The 24952-nt window shown below is 38.0% G+C and overlaps 2 protein-coding genes and 1 long non-coding RNA gene across 7 annotated transcripts in view; 2 read left to right on the forward strand and 1 right to left on the reverse strand.

Annotated features, from left to right (window-relative positions):
* Positions 1 to 239, forward strand: part of LOC105493281 (MGAT4 family member D) — a 51583-nt gene extending 51344 nt beyond the window's left edge. For both annotated transcript variants that reach the window (XM_011760815.3, XM_011760817.3), the window contains exon 11: positions 1 to 239. This exon is cut by the window's left edge and continues 185 nt beyond it. The gene's annotated coding sequence lies outside the window, so the exon portion shown is untranslated.
* The window catches only part of LOC105493282 (uncharacterized), a 23602-nt gene extending 8643 nt beyond the window's left edge, over positions 1 to 14959 (reverse strand). The window contains exons 1-3 of one of the 2 annotated variants that reach the window (XR_011620941.1): positions 14922 to 14959; positions 6730 to 6885; positions 4943 to 5054 (exon numbers count right to left, since the gene is read on the reverse strand). This is a non-coding gene — a long non-coding RNA (uncharacterized lncRNA). Of the gene's footprint in view, positions 1 to 4942; positions 5055 to 6710; positions 6886 to 14921 lie in introns of both variants that reach the window. The other variant, XR_011620942.1, reaches the window with a different exon arrangement.
* A 334-nt stretch (positions 14960 to 15293) lies between these two features.
* The window catches only part of LOC105493280 (calmegin), a 32818-nt gene continuing 23159 nt past the window's right edge, over positions 15294 to 24952 (forward strand). Inside the window, exons 1-3 of one of the 3 annotated variants that reach the window (XM_011760811.2) lie at positions 15310 to 15436; positions 16186 to 16269; positions 23693 to 23845. In XM_011760811.2, the coding sequence (XP_011759113.2) occupies positions 23702 to 23845 (144 nt within the window). In that variant the 5' untranslated portion in view covers positions 15310 to 15436; positions 16186 to 16269; positions 23693 to 23701. The other 2 variants (XM_011760810.3, XM_011760812.3) reach the window with 2 other exon arrangements.

The following is a 24952-nucleotide window of genomic DNA, read 5'->3' on the forward strand; positions in this document are numbered from 1 at the left end:
AAATAGAACATTGATTTATATTGCTTTTACCCTATCGCAATTTAATTTAAAAATACTAAAGGCAGGGGAGATTTTTTTTAAAATTAAGAACCATACTTTATTGACTCCAATAGTGAGACCATCACATAATTTCAATAAACAGTTAAAAGTTCAAAAGCTTGCTATTGTCGCAGAGAAGTTTTGGGTGAACTGGTATATGCTGTTACCCGTTTTGTTAAGACACAAAGAAAATAAAGAAATAGAAAGCACAAATTTAAACAAGCCTGGATCTGACAATGCCACAATGTCTTCTTATCTTTTAATAAATGCATTTAAAACTACACACTTATCCCTATGTGCCATTTGAACTGATTATCAAACATCTTGATACATATGTATTTTGATAGTCATTTAGTTCTAAAGATTTCATAGTTTCTCTCATTATTGCCTTCTTAACACACAGATTATTTGGGAGTTTTTTTCCCAAATATATTGGTTTCTCCATCTTTTATTGTTAATTTCTAAATTACTTGCATAGTGGTTATAGAACTTTACCTATGTGATAAAATTTTGAGAAATGTTGTGAATCCTTATGTTCCACATGACTTTGGAAAGAATGTATAGTTTCTGTATACTCCCTTTTAAACATGTTATATTCATTTGTTTTTAAAAGTGTTGGTTTTGTGCTTTAAAAATATCTTTTAAAAATATTCCTATCTATTGAGTGCAAGATTCTCTTATATCAGGTTTTTTAATTTGGTCGTTGAAATCTTTTCACTCCTTACTAATTTATACATGGTTGATCCATCAGTTTCTTACAGGGGCCCATTAAAATCTATTTTTCTTCTTGATGTTATTTTATAAGATATTATTTATTTTGAGCAATAATAAGAGATATTTGTTATCCTTTAATCAAATATTGTGAAATTCTTCATTTCACATTGTTGCCTTATTCTTGAGTGCCAAGATCTCACACATTCGCCTCGGTGTGAACTGTATCAGATACCAATTTATAAAGAGAATGTGAAAGATGAACTATTTCTGTGTCTCCATTTCATTCTCACTTTTGAGAGGAAAATAAGATATTGTACGTATGTTACAAAGATTTTAAATTTGACTTAAATTTTGAACTTTGGAAATTAAATCTGCCAGAGCGTAGTCCCAGATAATATGAAGAATTGAAACAAAGTCCCAGAATAGTATTTCTTGAAAAGAGCAACATTCCTTGAAAAGGTGCTTACTTGGACTTCTTATCCTGTTGAAGACTAGAACAAAATACCTAAACGATTGGCACCATAAGCTAGGATAAATATATGAAAAGCCTTTCCAACATTCTGCTGAATGTCAAGAGAAAGCTGAGATGATTCCAAGGGAATGCTGCTGCAGTGCTCAGAGGCATTTGAACCCTGACTGAGATACAGTGAGAGTGAAAGATGCTAGAAGAAACAAGGGAGAAGGAAGTTAAAGACAGCCTTAAAAGTCCAAACCAATTACCACAGTCCCTGAAGAAATTATTCATGATTAAGAGTATTTGGGTGGTCAGCACAAAGTATTTCTAGAAAATATTTCTAATGTAGCCAGAAGAGATGCCCCCTAACTTCCATCCTCACCCCTGCTGTTTGCAAATGTGGATGTTTGGAGGATATCATTTACCACCCATGGTCATTAGTCTGAGATACATGAGGAAGGGGAGATTTGGAGAACCCCAGACACGTAATATAGAGTAGAGCAGAGCAAATAGTGCTTCATTGGTTGGTTTGAGCATTTGTTTTATAGCATTTATGCTGATTTTGCTTCATTAAAATCACTCTTCTTCAAACCTACATGAAGACAAATGATGATGTATAATAGATAAGTTTTAGAAACCAGATTCTCCTGAAATCTTTTTTCATAAAACAACTTTTGAAGCAAATAGAAGCTCTGCAAACATTAGAGATATAAGTAAAATTATCTCTATGGCCAAAATTTCTCTCAAGTATTGAGATAAAAAAGCCAAGAACATCTGTATTATTTGTTATTGACTATATGAGTAAATAGCAATGTACAAATATTACTACTAATAATTAGTAATTAATAGAAATAGTCAATGTGGCTCCACTCTTGGGTAGAGGAGAAAGAGATACCCTCTACTAACATAGGTGTGTAAAAATGTCTCAGAGTTAATTGTGTATTCTTGCATAGAACTTTCACCCTGTGGTAGGATTATGACAATTGTGAACAAATTTACCAAGATAAATCTGGGCAGGCATTCCCATGGGAACACATCTCTTTATGTTTCCTTTTTTAAAAAATAGCCTTGGTTTACGTTTTTAGACACTGCGTTCATTTTAGTGGTAGCTCAGGTGATGAATTATGAGAAAATTTATATAAGCTGACAGATTTTTGTTGTGCTGAAATTAGTCTTCTTTCTATAAGCCCAGATAAAATGTATAATTTCTTAGAAAACAGTTTACCAAAATTAATGCCAGAAAAGGCAGAAAACTTAAACTAACCAATTTTCATAGAAGAAATAGAGAAAATTATCGAGAAAAAACAAATGATCACAAAGAGACACCAGATCCAGATGACTGCACAGGGAAATTCAACCCAACTTTTAAAGACCAAATAGTCCCAATATTTTTAAATTGTTTCAGAGCATGGCAAATAAGGAAAATTCTCAAATTATTTTAATGATGTAAATATAACATCAGTACCTAATCATAGTAATGGTAGCACAAAAAAAGAAAAGTAGAGAGCAACATCATTTATGACAACTGATGCAAAAATCCAAAATATGATTTAGAAATAGATTCCCTAGCAACACTTAAAAAAAAAAAAAAAAAAAAAAAACACCACACCATGACTTGATATTTATACGAAGAATGCAAGAACCTGTTAGGACTCTGTTAGGAAACCCACTATTAGAGTGCACAATACTAATAGGACTAAGAAGAAAAATCACATGGTTACCTCCACAGATGTTTAAAAAGCCTTTGAAAAAGTTCAACTTATTTCCTATAAAAAAGTAAAGAAAATTGCAATGAATTGGTTCTTAACATGTGGAAATAAACACTCTCATACACTGCTTGTGGGAATAAAAAAAGATACAATTCCATGTATCTACAAAACATCCCAGCCATTCCACTCCTAGTTATTCAAGAGACTTAAATAACTCTGTATTAGGCCTTTTTTGTATTACTATAAAGCAATATCTGAGACTGGGTAATTTATAAATAAAATAGGTTTAATTGACTCATGGTTCTGCAGGCTGTATAAACATGGCACCAACATCTGCTCAGCTCCTGATGAGGGCCTCAGAAAGTTCACAATCATAGCAGAAGGTGAAGGGGAGCCAGCATGTCACATGGTGAGAGCAAGAGCAAGAGAGTGAGAATGGGGAGGTCCCAGACTCTTAAATAACCATAACTCACATACACTAACTGAGAACTCACTTATTACAAAGGAGATAGTGCTAAACCATTCATCAGGGATCTGCCACCATGATCCAGTCACCTCCCACTCGGCCCCACCTCCAACACTGGAATCACATCTCAACATGAAATATGGAGGGGACACACATTTCAGCCATATCAGCATCTTTATAACAGCCAAAAACTAAAAACAATCCAAATGTCTATTAAGAGATGGATGTATAAACAGTTTCGTATCTGTATGGTGGAATACCACCGAACAATAAAAAGGAGCAAACTATTGATGCACACAAACACATTCATGGATCTCAGAATCATTATGCTGACTGAAAGAAGCCAGACAAAACAGAGTACATCTATATAGTTTCATCTATATATAATTCTACAAATGGCAATCTAATCAATAATGACAGCAAACAAATCTGTGATTGCTTAGGGATGGGGCAAGGAAAATTTGGGGGTGATTAATATGTTCATTATTTTTGTAGTGTTTCTTGGGGGTATATATGTCAAAAGTCATCAAATTGCATGCCACTCAATATGTCACATTGCAACTAAATATTTTCCTGAAATTTAGGGTTAATCCTGTCACTCTGCTGTTTAAAATAATCTGACGGTTCTATCTGAAGAATACAGTTTAATTATCTGCCTTGACATTCAAGCTCCTCAATAAACTGGCCCCAATGTACTATTCCAGAATCATTTTCTGACATTCACTTTCATGCCCTCTACGTCTAACTACAATGGACTAGTTTCCATTCTCTGGATACTTCGTGCTGTGACCATGATAGCCAGAATGTCCATTTCCTGTGCCTTTGTCACACAGTTCTAATGGCACTTCTTTGATGAAGTTTTCTTCATTTAGGAAGAATGAGTAACAACATACTTTATGCTCCCATAACATTTTGTCTATGCTACTATTATATAATTTCTCATATATTATAGATATTTGGTTATTTGTCTATTTCCCTAACTACATTATTAGCTATTTGAAAGCAGGAGCCATGTGTTTGTCAGTCAAAATTTTTGCACACTGCCTAGGACACAGAAGATGCTCAATAAATGTTTGTTAATACTTCTAGTAAGAAGTGAATAAAAGTACATGAGCCTTCCACTCTGAATTCTCATTAATATATTCATTAAAATAGGTAAATAAGTACCCCCTGAAACAACATTCCAAATTGAGAATAAGAATTAAACATATATCAGAAACTTGGAGTTTTACAAATTTTCACATCAATGGGTCAGGTTAATGATCTGTTTAGCTCACTTTCTGAGCTAAAACGCCAAGACTAGAAGCAAGAGTAGGACTTGGCTGATTTAATGATAGCCGCAAACAAGGAAGGTCAGGAGCGGAAGCAAGCAGAAAGGAAAGCAGGGTCCCAATGTAAAAGGCAAAAATGTCCTCATGAAAGCTTCTTACAGAAAAGCTTTTCTTTGATGCTTTCTTTTACCTTTGTGTGCCAATTACATTAGAATCTAGTGGTATAGGAAAAAGCCTGTACCTGATCTTCAATGAGAAGAACCATATGTGATGGCATTGGTGTACTTACCACTAGAGAGGAAGCCTAGTGAAAAGCTTCATCCTTCCTTCCTCCAGTTTCTTGTCAATGCCTTTCATTGGCTGACTCCATAGAAACCATTAATGTCATCCATAAAGGCCACCTGCATGGCTCACAGAGCAAAGTGAAAGAGGATAGAGACTACATATAGTGGCACATAGTGGGGCAAACGGAAAATATCTAGCATATTTCACTCCCTTTGTTAGCACATATTCTTGTTCATATATCTTGCCCTGGTGAAAAATGTATTCACACAAAATCCCCAGTAACATATCATTATGAGGTGATGCCAAGTCAGTTATACTCTTACCTGAAACCTAAAATCTTAGCTACCACCTGTGCTTCCACATAAGTAGCAAAGGGAAAAAAAGGAAGCCAAAGGAAACAGATCACGAGACCCATTCTGAGGTTTGTGATGAGTCCTGGGTTGATTTTCAAACTTCCTTCTTTGATAACTCTTTTATGGTCCTCTTACCCTCTCCCAATTCTTGAATGGAAGGGATAGTATGAAAATTGGTGTGACTCAACTTTTCTTCCTGTAGAATTTGGGTCCTTGGTGGACGTATCTTCCATTGATCAATACGGTTGAGTAAGGACTTACTAAGAAGTGCTGGGTTTTAGATATAGTTCTCTATTGCCCCCATTTTGTAACGGAAACCTAATTTCTCCTTGGTAATCAAGATCAATCACACCGTACACTAACCTTCTTTCCTGCCTACTGGTTAACCAGTACAGACTGTTAAGAAACAGCCTCAGATTCTAGTTTAATGGAACTATGACTGTTCCCTCCCCAAAGCGTTCCTCCCTGGAGCACTAGGACCTTCAAACCCACTGAGCTGAAAGTCATGAGGAAAAGAACAAAAATTGTGTTCAGGAGAGGATTTGTTGTAACGTAATTGGCACACTTTCCCCTCACCCTTGTTTCCTACATTGGTCACTAGATTAAGACATAGCAAATCCAGTAGACCAGCACCCCAATCTCCCAGATGTTATTTTCGTGAGGAGCCATACTGAGTCTTCCAAAAGCCATTCCATGATTCTAACAAGGCAACTTCTTTTAGGTGATGTGGTTCATAGTCAGACTAGTGAATCCATGGGGGTGAGACCATTATTGCAGTTCCTCCTTATAATATGTATTTCTTGTTGGAAGCCATATTGTGTGGGCTACCATGGCAATGGATGAGACATTCTGTAAGTTCACAAATGGTAGCTCTGGCAGAAAGGGAATAGACAAATCCACAATCAGAATGTGTATTTCTCCTTGTAAGGAAAAATAGCTGCTTCTTCCATCATGAAAGAATTCCAGGTACTCAAAATACTGCCAGACATCTCTGCCTGATCCCCATAAAAGATAATTCCAGCAAGAGTTCCGCATTGGTCTCTGCTGTTGACAGGTTAAGAATTCAGTTACACTGGTAGCTAGATCACCCTTGTGAATTAGAGCCCATTTTATTAAATCCATGCCTCCATGGTCACTTTCTATATGGGGCCTTTGAGCTTCCATTGATGACCAAAGAGGCTGATGTGGATATTCTTATCCATCTGGATTTTAAGAACTTCCTCAATGGATACCTGTAGGGGGGCTTTATGTGGAACATACATATCTTCACACTCTGTGCCCACTCCAAGAAACCCATCCACAAACCTCTTACAACCTGCCTCGCCATCAGTATATCATTCTTGTTTTTTCTACATCCCAGGTCAGCCAGTCTATCTGCTAGTCCCCATATTAGTGAAGATCTATATTAAGGCTGCCCACCGGAATGATTTCAGCTCACCCCTGTCTCTCCAGGACTTCCTTGAGTGGGGCTGTAATGTAGCAACTGTCCACTTCTCACTGCTACAAATATGGCAGGACAGATCCATCCACAAACCAGGTGGTACTTTTTCCTTCATTGTTGACTGGTCATAGAGGCCTCTTCATCAGGCCATAGCTGCAGAGTGAGAGAAAAACAATAAAGAGCCATGTGAATCTGAGCCACCAGCATATGCAGTTTTGTTATGCTTCTTAGACGTGATCACATCTCTCCAATTTGGTGACTTGGTGAATCAGATTACCTCAATTCAGGCCACTTTATGTCTTACGGGCAAGCATTCAGTATTTATCAAGATCCAGTAGTACACCAGGAGTTGCTTTTCAAATGGAGAATTGTTGTCAGCAGAAGAGAGCATCTCTTATTGCAAAATCCTAGTGGTATGTTCTGTGATCCTCCTATTAGAACTTACCAGAAATTCCTCACCGTGTCTTTATCGGCCATTTACACTTCTAATGCCACTGAATCTCCTGAGTCATAAGGCCCAGGTAGTAGGGACACTCCTTCTGTAGTCTGAACCTGTGGCAACTTATAGGCCCCAGTCAAATCTGGCAGTTTTATAGATACCCAGGAAATGTGGTGTATGTCATATCCCAAATCTGAGGAGGCCTGCCAAGTGTTGTGTCTCTTTCTTTTTGTGGGGTGGCCCAGGGTACAGCAACTTGTTTCTCATGAGGTGATATCTTGTCATAGCCCTCATTCCATGGAGCAGGGAACAAACATGAGGGACTCTGTTAGTTACTGCATATATTTAGCCCTAATACATATTCTGGAACTAGATAAATACTACAGGTAGGGGGCTGTGACTTCACTGGACTCCTTTGGCATGGGGACTTAGGCCAAGACTCCATCTAGCATGTGACCGCCATAAATTTGCAAGCTGAACAGAAGTACATGATGGTGCCTGGAGTCTTTAGGAATTAGTGTCAGTTCAGAAACAGTATTTTAAAAACTCTAGAAGGTCTGGATATTTCCCTTCAGCTAGTGCATAGTCTCCTTGGTTGCTCTGGGGAAAATTTGGGGAAAGAATCGTAATATACACAACTATTGATGTTGTAGGCTCCTTCCTCAAGAAAACAGGCTTCCCTTACTACAAACGTGCATCCAGCAACTTTGAATATCTCATTGAATGAATGGTTTTTTGGGAAAAAAGTATTTAAAATTATATAGCAGAAAGTGGAAAATCTGAAGAAATAAGTAATAACTCAGGAAAATTCAATGAACCAATCCACCAAAAGCCCATAAATTTATACTAGTTAAACTTTTCAAAATTTCAAAAAACAATATAAAATTTCATACTATATAAATGATTCCAGAGCATGAGAGAATTCTTAAAACTTCCTAATTCATTATATAAAATAAACTTAATTCTGTTACCAGATTCAGGCAAGAAAAATTATAGACTATCTCAATTATGGATACATATGTTAAAAGGCTAAAGAAACTCTTCATAAATAGAACTGAGAAACAAAATAATGGAATAATCAGTTATGAAAAGGTTGGTGTCTTATTCTGTTTGGCTGCTATAACAAAATGCCGTAGACTAGGTGGCTTCTAAACCACAAAAATTTATTTCTCACAGTTCTAGAGGCTGGGATGTTCAAGATCAAAGTGCTGGTAGATTTGGTGTCTGGTGAGGGATTGGCTCCTCAAAAGATGGCACCTTCTCACGGTGTCTTCATATAATGGCAGGGGAAAGAGAGTCCATGGGGTCTTACTCTCATGACCTTACCAACTCCTAAAGTCCTGGCCTCCTGATACCAGACTGTGGGGGTTAGGATTTCAGCATACAAATTTTGAAGCGACATAAACATTCAGACCGTAGAAGTTGTCCTTATTCCCCAAATGCAAGATTGTCTCAAATTCAGGAAATTTATGTATTAATAATCTCAACATGGGTTGAAAAAGCATGTACTGGAATTCAACACTCATTTCTAACCATTAAAAACTACTGAAAAATAAAAATAGGAAATTCATTTCAAGTAAAGAACAATATTATACTATGATAATTTTAATGTTATTTATCTAATTGTACAATTAATGCATAAATATATCCTTGTTATTACAAAAAACAAAAACAAAAAAAAAACTATTACCAACCAGGCAAAAGTTCTACCTGACAACCAACCAAAATCCTAGTCCTTTTCCCAGAAACTATTTCTGATTTCAATTTGGCATGAATACTACCGCATCTTTTCCTATGCATTTACATACATATGTACTTATTAAAATGTGTGGTATTGCTTTGGATTTTTAAAAGCCTTTGGTTAAAATGTCAGTTGATTTTTCACTCAATATTTGTTACTTAATTTTTTTCTGTGTCACCAACATGGATTTAATTCTTTCTTTTCAACATCAACATAATATTCCAAAATATGAATAGGCATAATTTATTTAGCATTTCCTTCTCTAATGCAGAAATTGATCCATTACTATTTAAATTTTTTTTTAGTGTTACAGCAGTGTTTCAATGAACACTCTTCTGTGTGCCTACTTGAGCATAGAGTCTTTTTCCTACTTTAAATATAATCCGAACTGGTATTGCTGACTCAAAGGGTATGAACACTTTTAATGTTAACAGATACTGCCAAATTGCCACCAGAATTGCCATATCAACTTGTATCCTCAAGAGTAGTGTTTGAAAGCAGCAGTTTTCCCAAGCCTTGACCTTTGCTATTAGTGAGCTTTGAAATTGTTGCCAGTCTAGTGAAAGCAGTATTTTGTTATAGTCTTAGTTTGCCTTTCTCGAATTACAAGTAGGGTTTAAATTTTCTCACATATTTATATCTTTCCTGATTTTTTAATGAACTATTTGTCTTCTTCTTCTTCATTTAAATGTGAGGTTCTTAAAACACACGCAGGAACCTAATTAAACTCCCAAACCAAATATTAATAGTTTGTCATATATGGGAAAATTACTTTTTTCAGAAAGTCTTTTGTCTTAAACTTATTTTGTATTGTCTCTTGACATAAAAAAGTTTTCAACTTTGAGATAGTCAAATATATTAATAATTTCTTTTATGACTTTTGCACTTTTTATATTGTTTGAAACAACCTACCTACCCACATCAAGCATATAGTCCCATAAATTATATTATAAAACTTCTATAATTTTTAAAGTTTAGGTCTCTATTTCCATTAAAATAGTGTGTGTTTGTGTGTGTGTGTGTGTGTGTGTAAAATGGTAGAAAACCCAGCTCTAAATCTTTCCACCCCAAATGTAGACCCAGATGGCCCCACTGGTTTATATATTTATTAGTCCATTTTCATGCTGCTGATAAAGACATAACCAAAGACTGGGCAATTTACAATAGAAAGAGGTTTAATGGACTTATAGTTCCACGTAGCTGGAGAGACCTCACAATCATGGCAGAAGGTTAAAGTCACACCTCACATGGTGGCAGACAAGAGAAGAGAGTTTGTGCAGGAAAATCCTGTTTTTTATTTAAACCATCAGATCTCATGAGACTTATTCACTATCACAAGAACAGCATGGGAAAAACCCACCCCTATGATTCAATTACCTCCCGCCAGGTTCTTCCCATGAGGCTTGGGAATTGTGGGAGTTACAATTCAAGATGAGATTTAGGTGGAGACACAGCCAAACCATATCATTCCGCTCCAACCCCTCCAAAATCTCATGTCCTCACATTTCAAAACCAATCATGCCTTCCCAATAGTCCCTCAAAGTCTTAACTCATTTCAACATTAACTCAGAATTCCACAGTCCGAAGTCCCATCTGAGACAAGGCAAGTCCCTTCCACCTATGAGCCTGTAAAATCAAAAACAAGTTAGTTGCTTCCTAGATACAATGGGAGTACAGGCATTGGGTAAATACAGCCATTCCAAATGGGAGAAATTGGCCAAAACACAGGGGCTACAAGCCCCATGCAAGTCTGAAATCCAGCAGGGCAGTCAAATCATAAAGCTCCAAAATGATCTCCTCTGACTCCACGTCTCATATCCAGGTCACGCTGATGCAAGAGGTGGGTTCCCATGGTCTTGAGCAGCTGCATCCCTGTGGCTTTCCAGAGTATAGCCTCCCTCCAGGTGCTTTTACAGGCTGGTGTTGAGGGTCTGCAGCTTTTCCTGGTGCACAGTGCAAGCTGTCAGTGGATCTACCATTCTGGGGTCTGGAGGATGGTGGCCCTCCTTCTCACAGTTCCACTAGGTGGTGCCCCACAAGGACTCTGGGTGGGGGGTTCTGGCCCCACATTTCCCTTTGTCACTGCCCTAGCAGAGGTTTTCCATGAGGCCCCTGACCCTGCAGCAAACTTCTGCCTGGGCATCCAGGCATTTCCATACATCCTATGAAATCTAGGTAGAGGTTCCTAAATCTTAATTCTCAACTTCTGTGTACCCACAGTCTCAACACCACCTGGAAGCTGCCAGGGCTTGGGGCTTCCACCCTCTGAAGCAACAACCTGAGCTGCACCTTGACTCCTTTTAGCCATGGCTGGAGCAGCTGGAACACAGACCACCAAGTCCCTAGGCTGCACAGAGCAGGGGGGCCCTGGGCCCAGCCCACAAAAGTGTCTTTTCCTCCTAAGTCTCTGGGCCTGTGATGGGAGGGACTTACATGAAGACCTCTGACATGCCATGGAGATATTTTCCCCATTGTCTTGTGGATTAACATTTGGCTTCTTGCTACTTATGCAAATTTCTGCAGTGGGGATTTTCATTTCTCTCACATTGTCAGGCTGCAAATTTTCAAAACTTTTATCTTCTGTTACCCTTTTAAAACTGAATGCCTCTAATAACACCCATGTCACCTTTTGAGTGCTTTGCTGCTTAGAAATTTTTTACACCAGATACCCTAAATCATCTCCCTCAAGTTCAAAGTTCCACAAATATCTAAGGCAAGGGGAAATTGCTGCCAGTCTCTTTTGTTATATGTGCTGTGCAGTATGGATTGAAAAATTTACTTATTACATGTGAAAATTCAATTGTACCACCACAATTTGTTGAAAAGACTATTCTTTCTCTACCAACTGCATGTATACCTTTGTCCACACTGTCTTAGTCTGTTTTGTGTTGCTATAACAGAATACCTGGGACTGGGTAATTTATAAAGAAAAGAGGTTTATTTAGCTCACAGTTTGACTGGCTGGGAAGTTCAAGGACACGGCTCTGGCTTGTGGTGAGGCTTTTGTGCTTGGCCAAAAGATGGCAGAGAAGGTTGAAGGGGAAGCAGAGCATGCAAAGAGGGAAAATCCTGAGGGGCACCTAGCTTTATAACAACCCATTCTCATGGGAATGAATCCAGTCTCGTCGGAGCAAGAACTCACTCACTACTGCAATGGCATCAAGCCACCTACGAGAACAGGACCTTCATGACCCAAACACCTCCCATTAGGCCCCACTTTCCAGCACTGCCACACTGGGGACCAAACTTCAACATGAGTTTTCGTTGGGACAAAGCAACCATATCTAGGCCATAATACATACACATGTAAGTCCATATAGAATCTATTCTGTCCCATTGATTTGTCTTGATACTAATACTCTTTGATAACTCTTTGATAACTATGACTGTATATCATTCTATAAATCCTGAAGTCGGGTGGCATTTCTGGGGGGCTTTATCTTGAGACACAAGATAAAAATTCAGCATGGGCTCATTCTGCCAACTATATAGTTTAACCAGACGAATTCTGGGAAAAACCAGGAACAAAACAACGATGACTATTGTCATTACTATTATTTACTATTGTTTGATATTTTTGTTAAAGCAATAAGGGAAAAAACCTCAGAAAATAAGTATAAATATAAGAAAGAAAAGATTATTTTCTGCCATAGACATAATTATACACCTTAAAAATAAAAATCAACCCACTGGAAATACTTGTGGAATACTTGTTTCCTTTTCTCTATTCTCTGCACCATTAAAAAGCACATTTCAAAATATATGAAACTATACAAACATTTTAAAGTATTATTTGAATTATCTAGGCTCTGAGTCCCTTCGTTGTATTTGAGTTAAAACTTCATTCTACATAGTTCTTTAATCCTGAGAATCAGAGGCATTTCCTATATTCTGCATTTTTCAAGTGGCAAGGTGTTGTGGAAAGAGCACAAGCTTTGAATCCTCACTCTACATTTTAAGGCCTGTGTGAATAAGTTATGTAACTGATTGGGGTCTATTTCCTTATAAGTAAAATAAGGATGATACCTGTGGGTCAACTGCATATAACAACTTGCACATAGTAGACCATTAATAAAACACAGCTCTGATTTTGATTACAAAACAGGCTTCCAACAGGACATCACTCTGTTCCATCAAGTAGCATGAAACTTTCTGCCTTTTTCTGTTTGTTTGTTTTGTTTGAGACAAGGTCTCACTGTGTCATCCAGGCTGGAGTGCAGTGGCACTATCTGGGCTAACTGCAATCTCTGCCTCCTGGGCTCAAGCCATTCTCAACTCAGCTTCCCAAGTAGCTAGGACTACAGGCATGCACCACCATGCCCAGCTAATTTTTGTTGTATTTTTTGTAGAGATGGGGTTTCATCATGTTGCCCAGGCTGGTCTCAGGCAGCTCAGCTCAAGGGATCTACCTGCCTCAGCCTCTCAAAGAGCTGGGATTACATGCATGAGTCACCATGCCACGTCACCTTTCCTGCTTTTTATGTTTTTCTAGATTTCTGATTACTCTGGTCCCTCCAATCTTGATTACATCGCCTTGGTCTCTTCCCAAATCTCTCTTCAACTTTGATGTGTCAGAACACTTCACAACTCTACCATTCAGCATTATCTTCTGAGACTCCTCCCCTTGTATTATTAAACACTACCTCATGCTCAAAAAGTCATACCCCGGTCTCATTTTCAGATTATTCTTTGACATTATTATCACACTGTATTATTCTGATGAAAAGTTGCCTATTAAACAAAATTATAAATATTATATTCAATCATCCTTTCAATAAGTGGCAGATAATTTTGGAAATATGTTAAGACCTTAAATTTCAAGGTAACAGATTAGATTTCATTCTGTGGGTAATGAAGGGTCATTGGAAACTATTGAATGAGCTGAGGATTCAACTATGAAGTGTAGGTGGGAGGCTCTGAAGGGGGGCAACTAGTTAGACAACTCTGAGCAACAGTTTCTAAAGGAGTGAGAATCTAAACTAGAGAAATGGCACAGCAGCTGAAGGGGGTGAGGACCTCTTTTAGATGATTTTATGGAGATAGAGTTTAATTTATGGAGGCAGTGAATGTAGCAGCCAAAGAGTAAAAAAAAAAAAAAAAAAAAAAAAAAAAAGTTCTCAAGGTTTTGAGTACTATGTGACCAAGAAGATACTGCTAAATCTTACAAAAATTCACTATTCTTACATCTTTAGTTTTCAGCTTCTTCATTGCAAACTTTGAATGGATCCTTTAAAAAAATCCTTCTCTAGCAGTTCAAGTGTATTTGTTATGGGCCACAGAAGTATGTTGAATAATAGAAGTCAGGATGGAAGAAAGAAATAAAGGGTATAATATTGTTACAAAGTATCTCAAATGTCTTTTTAACCAGTAAATTTTAACACTATCCAAACACTCTCCCAGAGGTGACAAAGTCAAAAGTTTAGAAATGCTGGTCTTAATTAGTGAAGCAATGTGAAAAAAAACTCAGTGATCTTGACCCCAGCCAATAATGATACGGTGTGCACGGAATGCCACCAGTCCTTCAAGATTGAGACTCTTCAACAAGGGTGTTAGTCTCACAAGTCAATCAAACATTGTTAATTAATCTTCTGATAAAATTAAATTGGTGTTATACCAAATTCAAAGTCAAGATTTACTGTAAAATATAAGTAGTAAAAGCTGAATGATCCAATATATAAAAGGCAAAGCAGCTTGTGATTGAACACTGCGTTTATGCTGTAGTTTTATTTCAATGTGATTGAAACTGCAGGCTCTGGGAGAGACAGACCTGATTTACATCCTGTTTCCACTGTTTACGGGTTGTGTAACTTCGAGCAAGTTATCATCAGTTTCATCACCTGGGTTGCTATGAAGGTTAAACAATGAATGTAAGCCCCTTAGAGCACAATGAACACAATAAATGTTAGCAGCTCTTATTAATAGTGTTGTTGGAGAGAAAAAGAACATATTGTTTTATATACAATGTATTTATTAACACTTAACATATCTGTATTTGTCATATACACACACCAGACAGGAAAGCTCCTTATTAATCACCACGACTGCAGATCTGTTAACATCTAGAACTCTAGAGAAAGCCTAGAGCCCTAATCTTGCTGCACTTATTACTGGACGTTGTTCATAAATATGATTTACATAAAATTCAGGACCCAAGCATTGAGCAACAGGAGGTAGAACCGCACGGTCTGCAGAGAGGGCGGGCGCTCAGAGAAGGAAAAATCTTCAGACTTGCAGGAGGAATTCCTCCTCGGCTAACCCGGGAGCGGGGCTCACTCCACAACCGGCCGGCGGCGGCACAGGCTCGCTGTGCGGCTCCCCCTGGAGGCGGTTGAGCCCCTCGGAGCAGGAGCGCGCAGCACGCGCCTGGGACAGCCGCCGCCTCTCGCCCGCCGCCGCACGCGCATGCGCGGTTAGTAGTCGCTGCTGTGCGGCCGCCAGCGGGATTGGTCTGAAGAGACGCGGGGACCAAGTGGCAGCGACTCGGACATCTGGGCTGTCACTGCCGAAAACAGGCCACAAGAGAGGTGCGTGAGCAGCAGGCCGCGTTTCCGCTGTCCCGCTGCCCTTTGCGCGCGGATTGGGGTGAGGAAGCGGATCATTGCTGCTTCCCCAGGCACCCAGTTATTTTGCCGCCAGAGGGCTGAACCGGTCCGGGCCAGGTGAGGGTGGATGTTGAGTCTGGCGATGGGGCTGCAGCGAGCTAGGGTCTTGACTGGGCTCTGGCGGCCCCGTGGGTGGACGCAGGGGATCGGTCGCACCTGGGTCCTTTTGTGGTTCCGGCACCGCGGCGTCCACCTGCTGCGCCCGGGCTGGGGCGGACGGGTGCCGGGACAGCTAGGTTCCCTGCCCAGACGGCCTCCCCTGCTGGCTTGAGGAGCCACCGGGAGCCGAGGCCGTTATCCCAGCGGTTGCCATTGCGGCCCCGTTCCACGCTCGAGCCCCGGGGCGCTCTCCCAAGGGTTGTGGAGGGGGCCCGGGGCGCGTCCGGGCGCTGCTCACTCCGCTGACTGCTCCTCACAGAAACCCAAACGAGACCAAAATAGGCTCGACTGTCGCAGTCTCCACCTCTGTGGAAGCGAAGCGAACCCACCTCAACGCGGTGGGGCCAAGGACTGTCGGCCCCTCCCTGGATACCCGCGCGGAGCCCAGTGTGCGCCGCCGGGGGGCGGGCGAAAGGGCTGGGTTGAATCCAGAGAGGCCCTAATTACTAGACTCATTATCGCCCCAGGCCTGTTTACCATCAATCAGACACTTTCGCTGATTTTATTTATAGCAGCTGCCCAAGCAACAAGGAGGAGGTGTTTGCTTGGGAGTTAAAAGCAAATGGCAACCAAAGCTCAGGACTGGGAGAGAAAAGGTAAATAATGTGGCCTCGGGAAGAAGTCTCAAATTAGAAGAGGGTTCATTAACATAGAAACTTTTTGTTGCTTAAAAGCAGGCAAAATCCCGATCTCATCTGATGATTTTGCTTGCTTTACAAATGTCGACATCACTCGAGGTAGCCCTCCTTTGGGTCATTGAGAGTTTGACCTCTTTTCAGTTTGCAGTTTGGCCTTCACGTCGTATTGCTTTGATCTTCCAGTCACATTTAGATCTCATCCCCAAATCCTCAGAACAAGATTTTCCGTACTCTCTGTCTTAGCTAGTTGATAAGGTTAATTACTGTGTGTAAATGATGTAAATATGTTGATACATCTGTCTAGAAATTGAACAGTGTTGTAAGTTAGCTGTAGTACTAAGTACCTAATAAATATTGGTGTTTTTAAATAGAAAACTAGAATTATGAACTTTAAAGAATCTTTGGATTGTCTAGTTCATGTCACAAATGAGAAAACAGGTGTAGAGCAGTTTTAATCACTTGCCTTTTTAATAATAAAACTAGAAACTTGGTGCTGTGGTGCCATGTTCAGTGTACTTTTTATTCTATCATTCTACGTTGCATTCCTGACGCCACATGAAAACTAAAACTTTAAATAATAGGTGATTGTCAAACACCACTTCTGGGATATGCCAGTGTTGGTCCCATCCTCAGTCAGCCATTAAAACTAAGTAACAGCAGAAAGGCATCGCAGTTATAAGAAATAGCATGTACAGAAGTGTGTTAAATAGGTGTGTTGAGAATGAAAGAAGGCTGGGCGCGGTGGCTTACGCCTGTAATCCCAGCACTTTGGGAGGCCAAGGCGGCCGGATCACCTAAGGTTAGGAGTTCGAGACCAGCCTGACCAATATGGTGAAACCCCGTCTCTACTAAAAATACAAAAATTAGCCAGGCATGGTGGTGCACGCCTGTAATCCCAGCTACTCAGGAGGCTGAGACAGGAGAATCACTTGAACCCAAGAGGCAGAGGTTGTAGTGAGCTGAGATTGTGTCACTGCACTCCAGCGTGGGTGACAGAGCAAGACTTCATCTCAGGAAAAAAAAAAAAAAAAAAAAAAGAATCACACAAATGTGTCAGAAACATAAAGTGACCATAGTGTTGGAAAAATGGCAACTGTAGACTTGTTCAATGCAGCGTTGCCAGAAACCTTCAATTTGTGAAAAATGCAATAAATCAAAGTGCAGTTAAATGAGGTATGCCTGTATGTACACACACACACACACACACCCAATTGATTCTGCTTCTCTGATAAACTCTAATAAAATGGCTCTCCTCCAAGTAATGATTCAGGGATTCTGCAACTTTCTACCTTGTAATTCTGCCATTTTCAACCATGATTTTCAAAATTACTTGCATCAAACCAGATGGGGAAAGATCATAAAGAATTATAAATCATAATTATGGGAAGTTTTTACGGGCAAGGGCTGACAGCGGCATACAGGTCTTCTATTTTACATTCTATTGGCTGGAATTCATTTCCCTGGTCACATCTAGTGCCAAGGAAATTACCCTGTTGATCAGCCAGCAATTTCTCCCACATTTTACAACAGATATTACATATCCTGTGATTGTCTTTTCTTTGTGTGCCCTACTTACCTTTGATGTGACAGTGAGCTTTACTTCAATACCAGTACATGAGCTGCACTTTATAATTTGTAATTTGGGGGTGGTAGTGGAGATCCAGTAGGGTTTTTAGGTGATATTGGTGTAATTATTTAAAGTAGACCAGACTACTTGATCTAGATTTCAAAGATTGGGAAGAATGGTATCTCATTCATGGATAAAGTTACTTGTGCTTCAATTTGTTATTGAACTAGCACAGAAGCAGTGCAGAGAACATACATGAGATCAAAGATACATGTTGGTGCAGAAGGATGCAGTTCTTTAGTGCCTCCCTTCTTATGAAGGCACAACTGATATTTAGTGATCTCAGCAAGCCTCATGGAGTGAGGAATACATAAGAAGCTTGGAACCCTGGGCATGCTACCTTTTAATTTATAAGGAGGGAAGAGGGTGACATTAGCACTAAATGTTCTACCCTATACCATATAAACAAATTCTTGCTGTACTAAAATTGCATAACTTAGAACAACCATACAGATCAATAAAGAAATAGGTAACACCACAAGCCAACTCAATGTAATAAACATATGGACAGCACTGTACCCAACAATAGCAGAACACACATTTTTCTTAACTGCACATGGAACATTCTCCAGGATAGACCATATTAGACCACAAAACAAGTCTTAATGAATTTTAAAAGACTGAAATCATACAAAGTAAGTTTTCTGAACACAAAGGAAAGAAACTAGAAACCAATAGTAGAAGGAAAACAAGAAAAATTCACAAATATGTGGAAATTAAACAGCACACTCTTGAACAATGAGCCAAAGAAGTCTTAAGGAAAGTTAGAAAAATATCTTGAGACAAATGAAAATTGAGAACAAAAGATACCAAAACTTACGGGATACAGTGAAAGCAGTGTTAAAAGGGAAATTTATAGCTGTAAACACTTACATGAAAGACAAAAGATCTCAAGTTAACAACCTAACTTACACCTTGAGGAACTAGAAAAAGATCAAATGAAACCCAAAAGTTAGAAGAAAGAGAGAAATAATAAAGATTAGAGCAGAGAGAAACAAAATGGAAAACAGAAAAACAAGAGAGAAAACAAGTGAAATCAAGAGTTAATTCTTCGAAAAGGTCAACAACAACAACAAAAAATAACAAACCTTTAGTTGGATTAAGAAAAATGAGAGAAGACTCAAATAACTAAAATTGGTAATGAAAGGACACTACATCTGATTCTACAGAAATAAGAGGGATTATAAGAGAATACCCTGAAGGATTGTATGGCAACAAATTGGATAATCTAGATTAAATGGATACATTAGTAGAAACACACACCCTATCAAGTTTAATCATGAAGAAGTAGAAAATCTGAACAGACCCATAACTGGTAAGGAGATTGAATCAGTAAACAAAAACTTCCCAGCAGATAAAAGCCCAGGACCAGGTGGCTTCACTGGTGAGTTCTACCAAACATTGAAAGAAGAATTAACACCAGTTCTCCTCAAATTTTTCCAAAATATTGAAGAGGAGTAAACACTTCCAGATTCATTTTATGAAGCCAGCATAACCCTGTTATCAAAGCCAAAGTCACTACAAGAAAACTACAGAGCAATATTCCAGATGGTTATTGATGCAGAAATTCTTAACAAAATACTTGACAACAGAAGTCAGCAGCATATTAAAAGAGTTGTATACTATGACCATGTTGGACTTATTCCTAAAATTCAAGGATGATTTAACATAAGAAAATCAGTGTAATATGCCACATTAACAATGTAGAGAGGGGAGAACACATGGCCATCTTTATTCATGCAGAAAAAGTATTTCACATGATTCAACACTCTTTCATAGTAAAAAAACGCTCAGTACACTAGGAATAGAAGGAAACCACCTCAACATAGTAAAGGCCATATATGAAAAGCCCACAGTTAACATCAGACTAAATGGTGAAAGACTGAAAGCTTTTCCTTTAAGATCTAGAATAAGACAAGGATGCCTGCTTTTTCCACTCTCCCATGCCAGAGAAATTAGGGAAGAAAAAGAAAGAAAAAAGACATTCAAATTGAAAAGGAAGAAGTAAAATTATCTCAGCAGATAACATGATCTTGTACGTAAGATATCACAAACACAATACAAAAATCTGTTAGAAATAATAAATGAAGGCCACGCATGGTGGCTCATGCCTGTAGTCCCAGCACTTTTGGAGGCCAAGGTAGGCAGATCGTTTGAGTCTAGGAGTTTAAGACCAGCCTGCGCAACATGGCAAAAACCATCTCTACATAAAAATACAGAACATTAGCTGGGCATGGTGATGCTTGCCTGTAGTCCCAGCTACTCTAGAGGCTGAAGTGAAGGATCACCTGAATCCAGGAGTGCAAGGCTGCAGTGAGCCATGATGGTGCCACTGCACTCCAGCCTGGGTAACAGAGTGAGACCCCATCTCAAAAAACAAACAAATGAATTCACTAAAGTTGCAGGGTAAAAAAATTAGCACACAAAAATTAGCTGCACTTCTGTATCCTAACAATGAAAAGGAAATTAAGAAAACAATTCCACTTATAACAACATCAAAAATAATAAAATAGGAACAAATTTAATCAAGGAAGTAAAATACTTGTACATGAAAAACTATGAAATGCTGAAAGAAATTAAGAAACAAATATTAATCAGTGGAAAGACATGTTCATTGGGATTAGAAGACTTAATAAGATAGAAACACAACCCAAAGTAATCCACAGATTCAGTGCAATCCCTATCATAATCCTAATAGCCCTTTTTGCAGGAAGAGTAAAATTCATTTAGAATCTCAAGGGACCCCAACTAGCCAGAACAATCTCGGGAAAGAAAAAGTTTGGAAATCTCGTATCTCGATGTTTCAAAACTTATTACAAAGCTATAGCAATCAAATCAGTGTGAGATTGGCATAAAGACAGACATATATATCAATGGGATACAATAAAGAGCCTAGAAATAAATTCTCACATATATGTTCAAATATTTTCTTAAAGTGCCAAAACCATTTTGTGAGAAAGAACAGTTTTCTCATGAGATAATATTGGGGAAACTAGCTATCCACATGCAAAAGAATGAGGTTGTAACCTTACCTTAAATCACAGACAAAAATTAACTCGAATAAATTGTAAAATAAATTAGAAAGTTCTGTGCATCAAGAACACAACAGAATGAAAAACCTATGCAATGGGATAAAATATTTGCTAATCATGTATTTGATAAAGGGTCAGTATCCAGAATTTCTAAGAACTCCTACAACTCAAAACAAGAACAAAACTTGATTTTTTAAATAGGCAAAGGACTTGAATAGACATGTTTCCCTTGAAGATGTATAAATAGCCAACAAGCACATGAAAAGCTGCTCAGTATCACTAATCATCAGGGAAATGCATATCAAACCACAATGTGATGCCCCATATTAGGACCTATTAGAATGGCTACTATCAAAAAAAAAAAAAACCACATAATTTTGAACAAATGTCGGCAAGGATGTGTAGAAATTGGAACCCTTGTGCCTTGTTGGTGGGAATGTAAAATGGTAAAGCCACTATGGAAAACAGTATGAGGATTCAAAAAAAAATAGAATTATCATATGACCCAGCAATTTAACTTATGGGTATACACTCAAAATAATTGAAAACAAGGTCTCAGAGTTATTTGTATACCCATATTCATTGTAGGATTATTCACAACAGCTAACAGGTGGAAGCAACCCAAGTGTCCACTGACGGATGGATGTATAAACAAAATGTGGTATATACACGCAATAGAATACTGTCCAGCTTTAAAAAGGAAGGAAATTTGATACATGCTACAACATGGATGAAGCTTGAGGGTGTTATGCTAAGTAAAATAAGCCAGTCACAGAAAGACCAATACTGTATGATTCCACTTATATGCAGTACCTAGAGTAGTCAAAATCATAGAGATAGATATTAGAAAGGTGGTTTCCAGGGGCTGGAGGGACGGGGTAGTGGGGAGTTGTTAAATGTGTATAGAGTTTTAGTTTTAGAGCACGAAGAAAGTTTAGGAAATTAGTTGTACAACAATGAGAATATATTTTACCATGCGATTTAAAACAATTTTAAATGCATAAATTAACTACTTCATTTTCTTATAGTATTACCCCAGCATCTGGCCTCTCAGAGTTTCAGAACAGACTTGTCAGTAGCATACCTCTCTCTAAGAAATGACATGTGACAAACTTCATAGTTTTGTTTGGAACTGATAACATGTTGGCACCATTTTGAGATAGACTTCAATACTGTGAATTTCATGATCTAATTCTCAATTGTCAGCTGGTGCAGCATTGAAAAATGATAGGATACTGCAGCATTACACAGAAAGTATGAAGTCTGTATTTCTGATTTTTTTTTTAAAAAAAGAACAAATAAAAACAATAGAACTGCACTGTCTACAGAATGCCTTGTAACTAATTGCAGTTCTTTAGAAGTCTCTGTTTTTGTTTTGTCGATTGGGAATAGTACCTACTCTATTCATGTCCTGGGCCGCAAAGATTAAATTAGCTAGTTCTTTTATGTAAATATAAGACCATAGAATTTTAAAGAAGAAACAAACTTTTAAGATAAAGTGTTTTCTGAACTTTTTTCTGAAGCATTGGCAACTATTTCTAAGGAAAAGTCAGGAAAAACCATAATATAGAATACAAATGAAATTGGGGTGCTCTGGTTGAATCAAGAGTAGAGTTCCAGATAGAGCACTGCCTGCTTGACTTCCTCTTAACTCTTCCTTGGCAGCCCAATACACCAGAGCTCAAACAAAGCACGTAGAATGTATTTTTTCAACAAATTAATTATTTGGAACCTAAAGTATATATTCATTTGAAAGAGAGGATATGGGTCTAAAGTTATATTAATGTTTGTTATTGCTACTGTTTATGCATTTTTATTTTGCTCAAAACTGATTAATAGCAAGTCAAGTAAAGTACCTTTTACTACATAACATGGAAGGATCTTAGACTTTTAGAATAATGAAGCTTTTAGAGTTCACAATTAATAAGCAATTTGCAGATATATAAGTTTCTGTGCCAATAACTAGGAAATTAAGGAAATAAGCCTATTTCATTGTGTCAAATTGATCCCTTTACATTTACTTCCTATCCCAGTTATACCTCTTTTGTGATTTAGAGAGATCAAAGTCTCCTAATTAATGACAGCATCCATCATTTTTGTGTTATCTTTGTCCATAAATATATAAGTAATTATGTAATCATGAAATTATAGGAATTATAAATGCAAAAGAACTTTCTCTATAGCAGTCTACCTGATTACAATAAACCTTATATTTGTTTGATCTTTTGACTGTGATTTGATTTTAGTAAAACACTACCACATTAAATTTGTGATAAAACATTTTTTGTATCTTTTTTCAGCATTTATATATAAATGTATTTTGGTTTTATAATTATAAAATTTCCATTTTATGTTTATATAAGCAACATTACAATAAAAACAATTTCAGCGAACATTTAGGAATCATGATACTTTTTCTTTTAAAGAGGTCTACATATTATTTGTGTTTGATAATTACTATCATCTTTATCTTTAGATTTTGTGCTGTTGGCTCTTTGTTTTTGGACAAAGGCCTGCAGCTGTAGAATCTGTTTCCTAAAAGATTTCAAGTTTGTATTTTCACTTGCCCAAAGCGTATTTTAAATAATTTTGTCAGTGATTTGTTTTAAAAGCCATCCTAGAATAAAAGAGCTATTATGGAGAAGTTATTTATTTCTACATATACTTAACACTTATTTTCACAATTTTGTTTTATTTTCACTAATTACTTTTAATTTCGCAGATAATCAATATGCGTTTCCAAGCCTTTTGGCTATGCTTGGGTCTTCTGTTCATCTCAATTAATGCAGAATTTATGGATGATGATGTTGAGATGGAAGACTTAGAAGAAAATTCAGCAGAAACTGATGTTAATGAAGGTGAACTTTCCTCAGAGGTATGGTTATTGAGAAATGAGTCATAAATTGTTCCTTTACATAGTACAATGAAGTGATAGACCTCTGATGATTCATTTCAGTTCTAGTAGTCTTCATTTTAAAGACAGATAGAAAAACATTGATTTTTTTCTAAACGTCTTATTACTTTATTTTTTAGAGAGCCCACGTACTTCAGAAATGTGTTCATGGCATCTAGCACAATTTCTTAAACAAATAAATATGGGCAAGGTTTTTACTATCAAAAGAGGAGTTTGTCGCGGCCGGGCGCGGTGGCTCAAGCCTGTAATCCCAGCACTTTGGGAGGCCGAGATGGGCGGATCACGAGGTCAGGAGATCGAGACCATCCTGGCTAACACGGTGAAACCCCGTCTCTACTAAAAAATACAAAAAACTAGCCGGGCGAGGCGGCGGGCGCCTGTAGTCCCAGCTACTCGGGAGGCTGAGGCAGGAGAATGGCGTGAACCCGGGAGGCGGAGCTTGCAGTGAGCTGAGATCCGGCCACTGCACTCCAGCCTGGGAGACAGAGTGAGACTCCGTCTCAAAAAAAAAAAAAAAAACAAAAAAAAAAAAGAGGAGTTTGTCACTGATTACAGAGAACTGAGCTAGTAGTAAGGTTTTTATTCATATTTCTGACACTGCTAGATCTTTTCAAATAAAAGGCCATATAATTTGCAATTCTTCAAGAAGTAAAGTATTTGTCTTTATTTCTCTGAGGAAAGAAAATGCCAAGAAGGAGGATGAATTAGAAAAGGAAATGATGGTGAGGGGTGAGCATTTGGTAAACCTGACTCATGTTTCTGTCTCAGCATTGTTAAAACATGTATTTTAGAGTAGTGATTAACAGGAGTCTGAGAAATTGCAGGAATTTTTGTATACCTTGATGATACATAAGAGCTTTTACATTGGGAAATATTCATATCTAACCTTGTGATAATCAGAAATATTTTTGATGGTGAGAAAGCATTAATTGTATTGTGCCAGCTACTGTTTGAAGGGCCAAAGGGAATAATATGTAGTTGTTACAGACTTCTTTACTTCATTTCCTCTTATTAAGAATTTTTCATTTGCAAATGTGTTATTTCACTGTCTAAGGTGAATAGTATGTT

The sequence above is a fragment of the Macaca nemestrina genome, chromosome 3 (genome assembly GCF_043159975.1).
Source record: "Macaca nemestrina isolate mMacNem1 chromosome 3, mMacNem.hap1, whole genome shotgun sequence".
Taxonomy (NCBI): domain Eukaryota; kingdom Metazoa; phylum Chordata; class Mammalia; order Primates; family Cercopithecidae; genus Macaca; species Macaca nemestrina.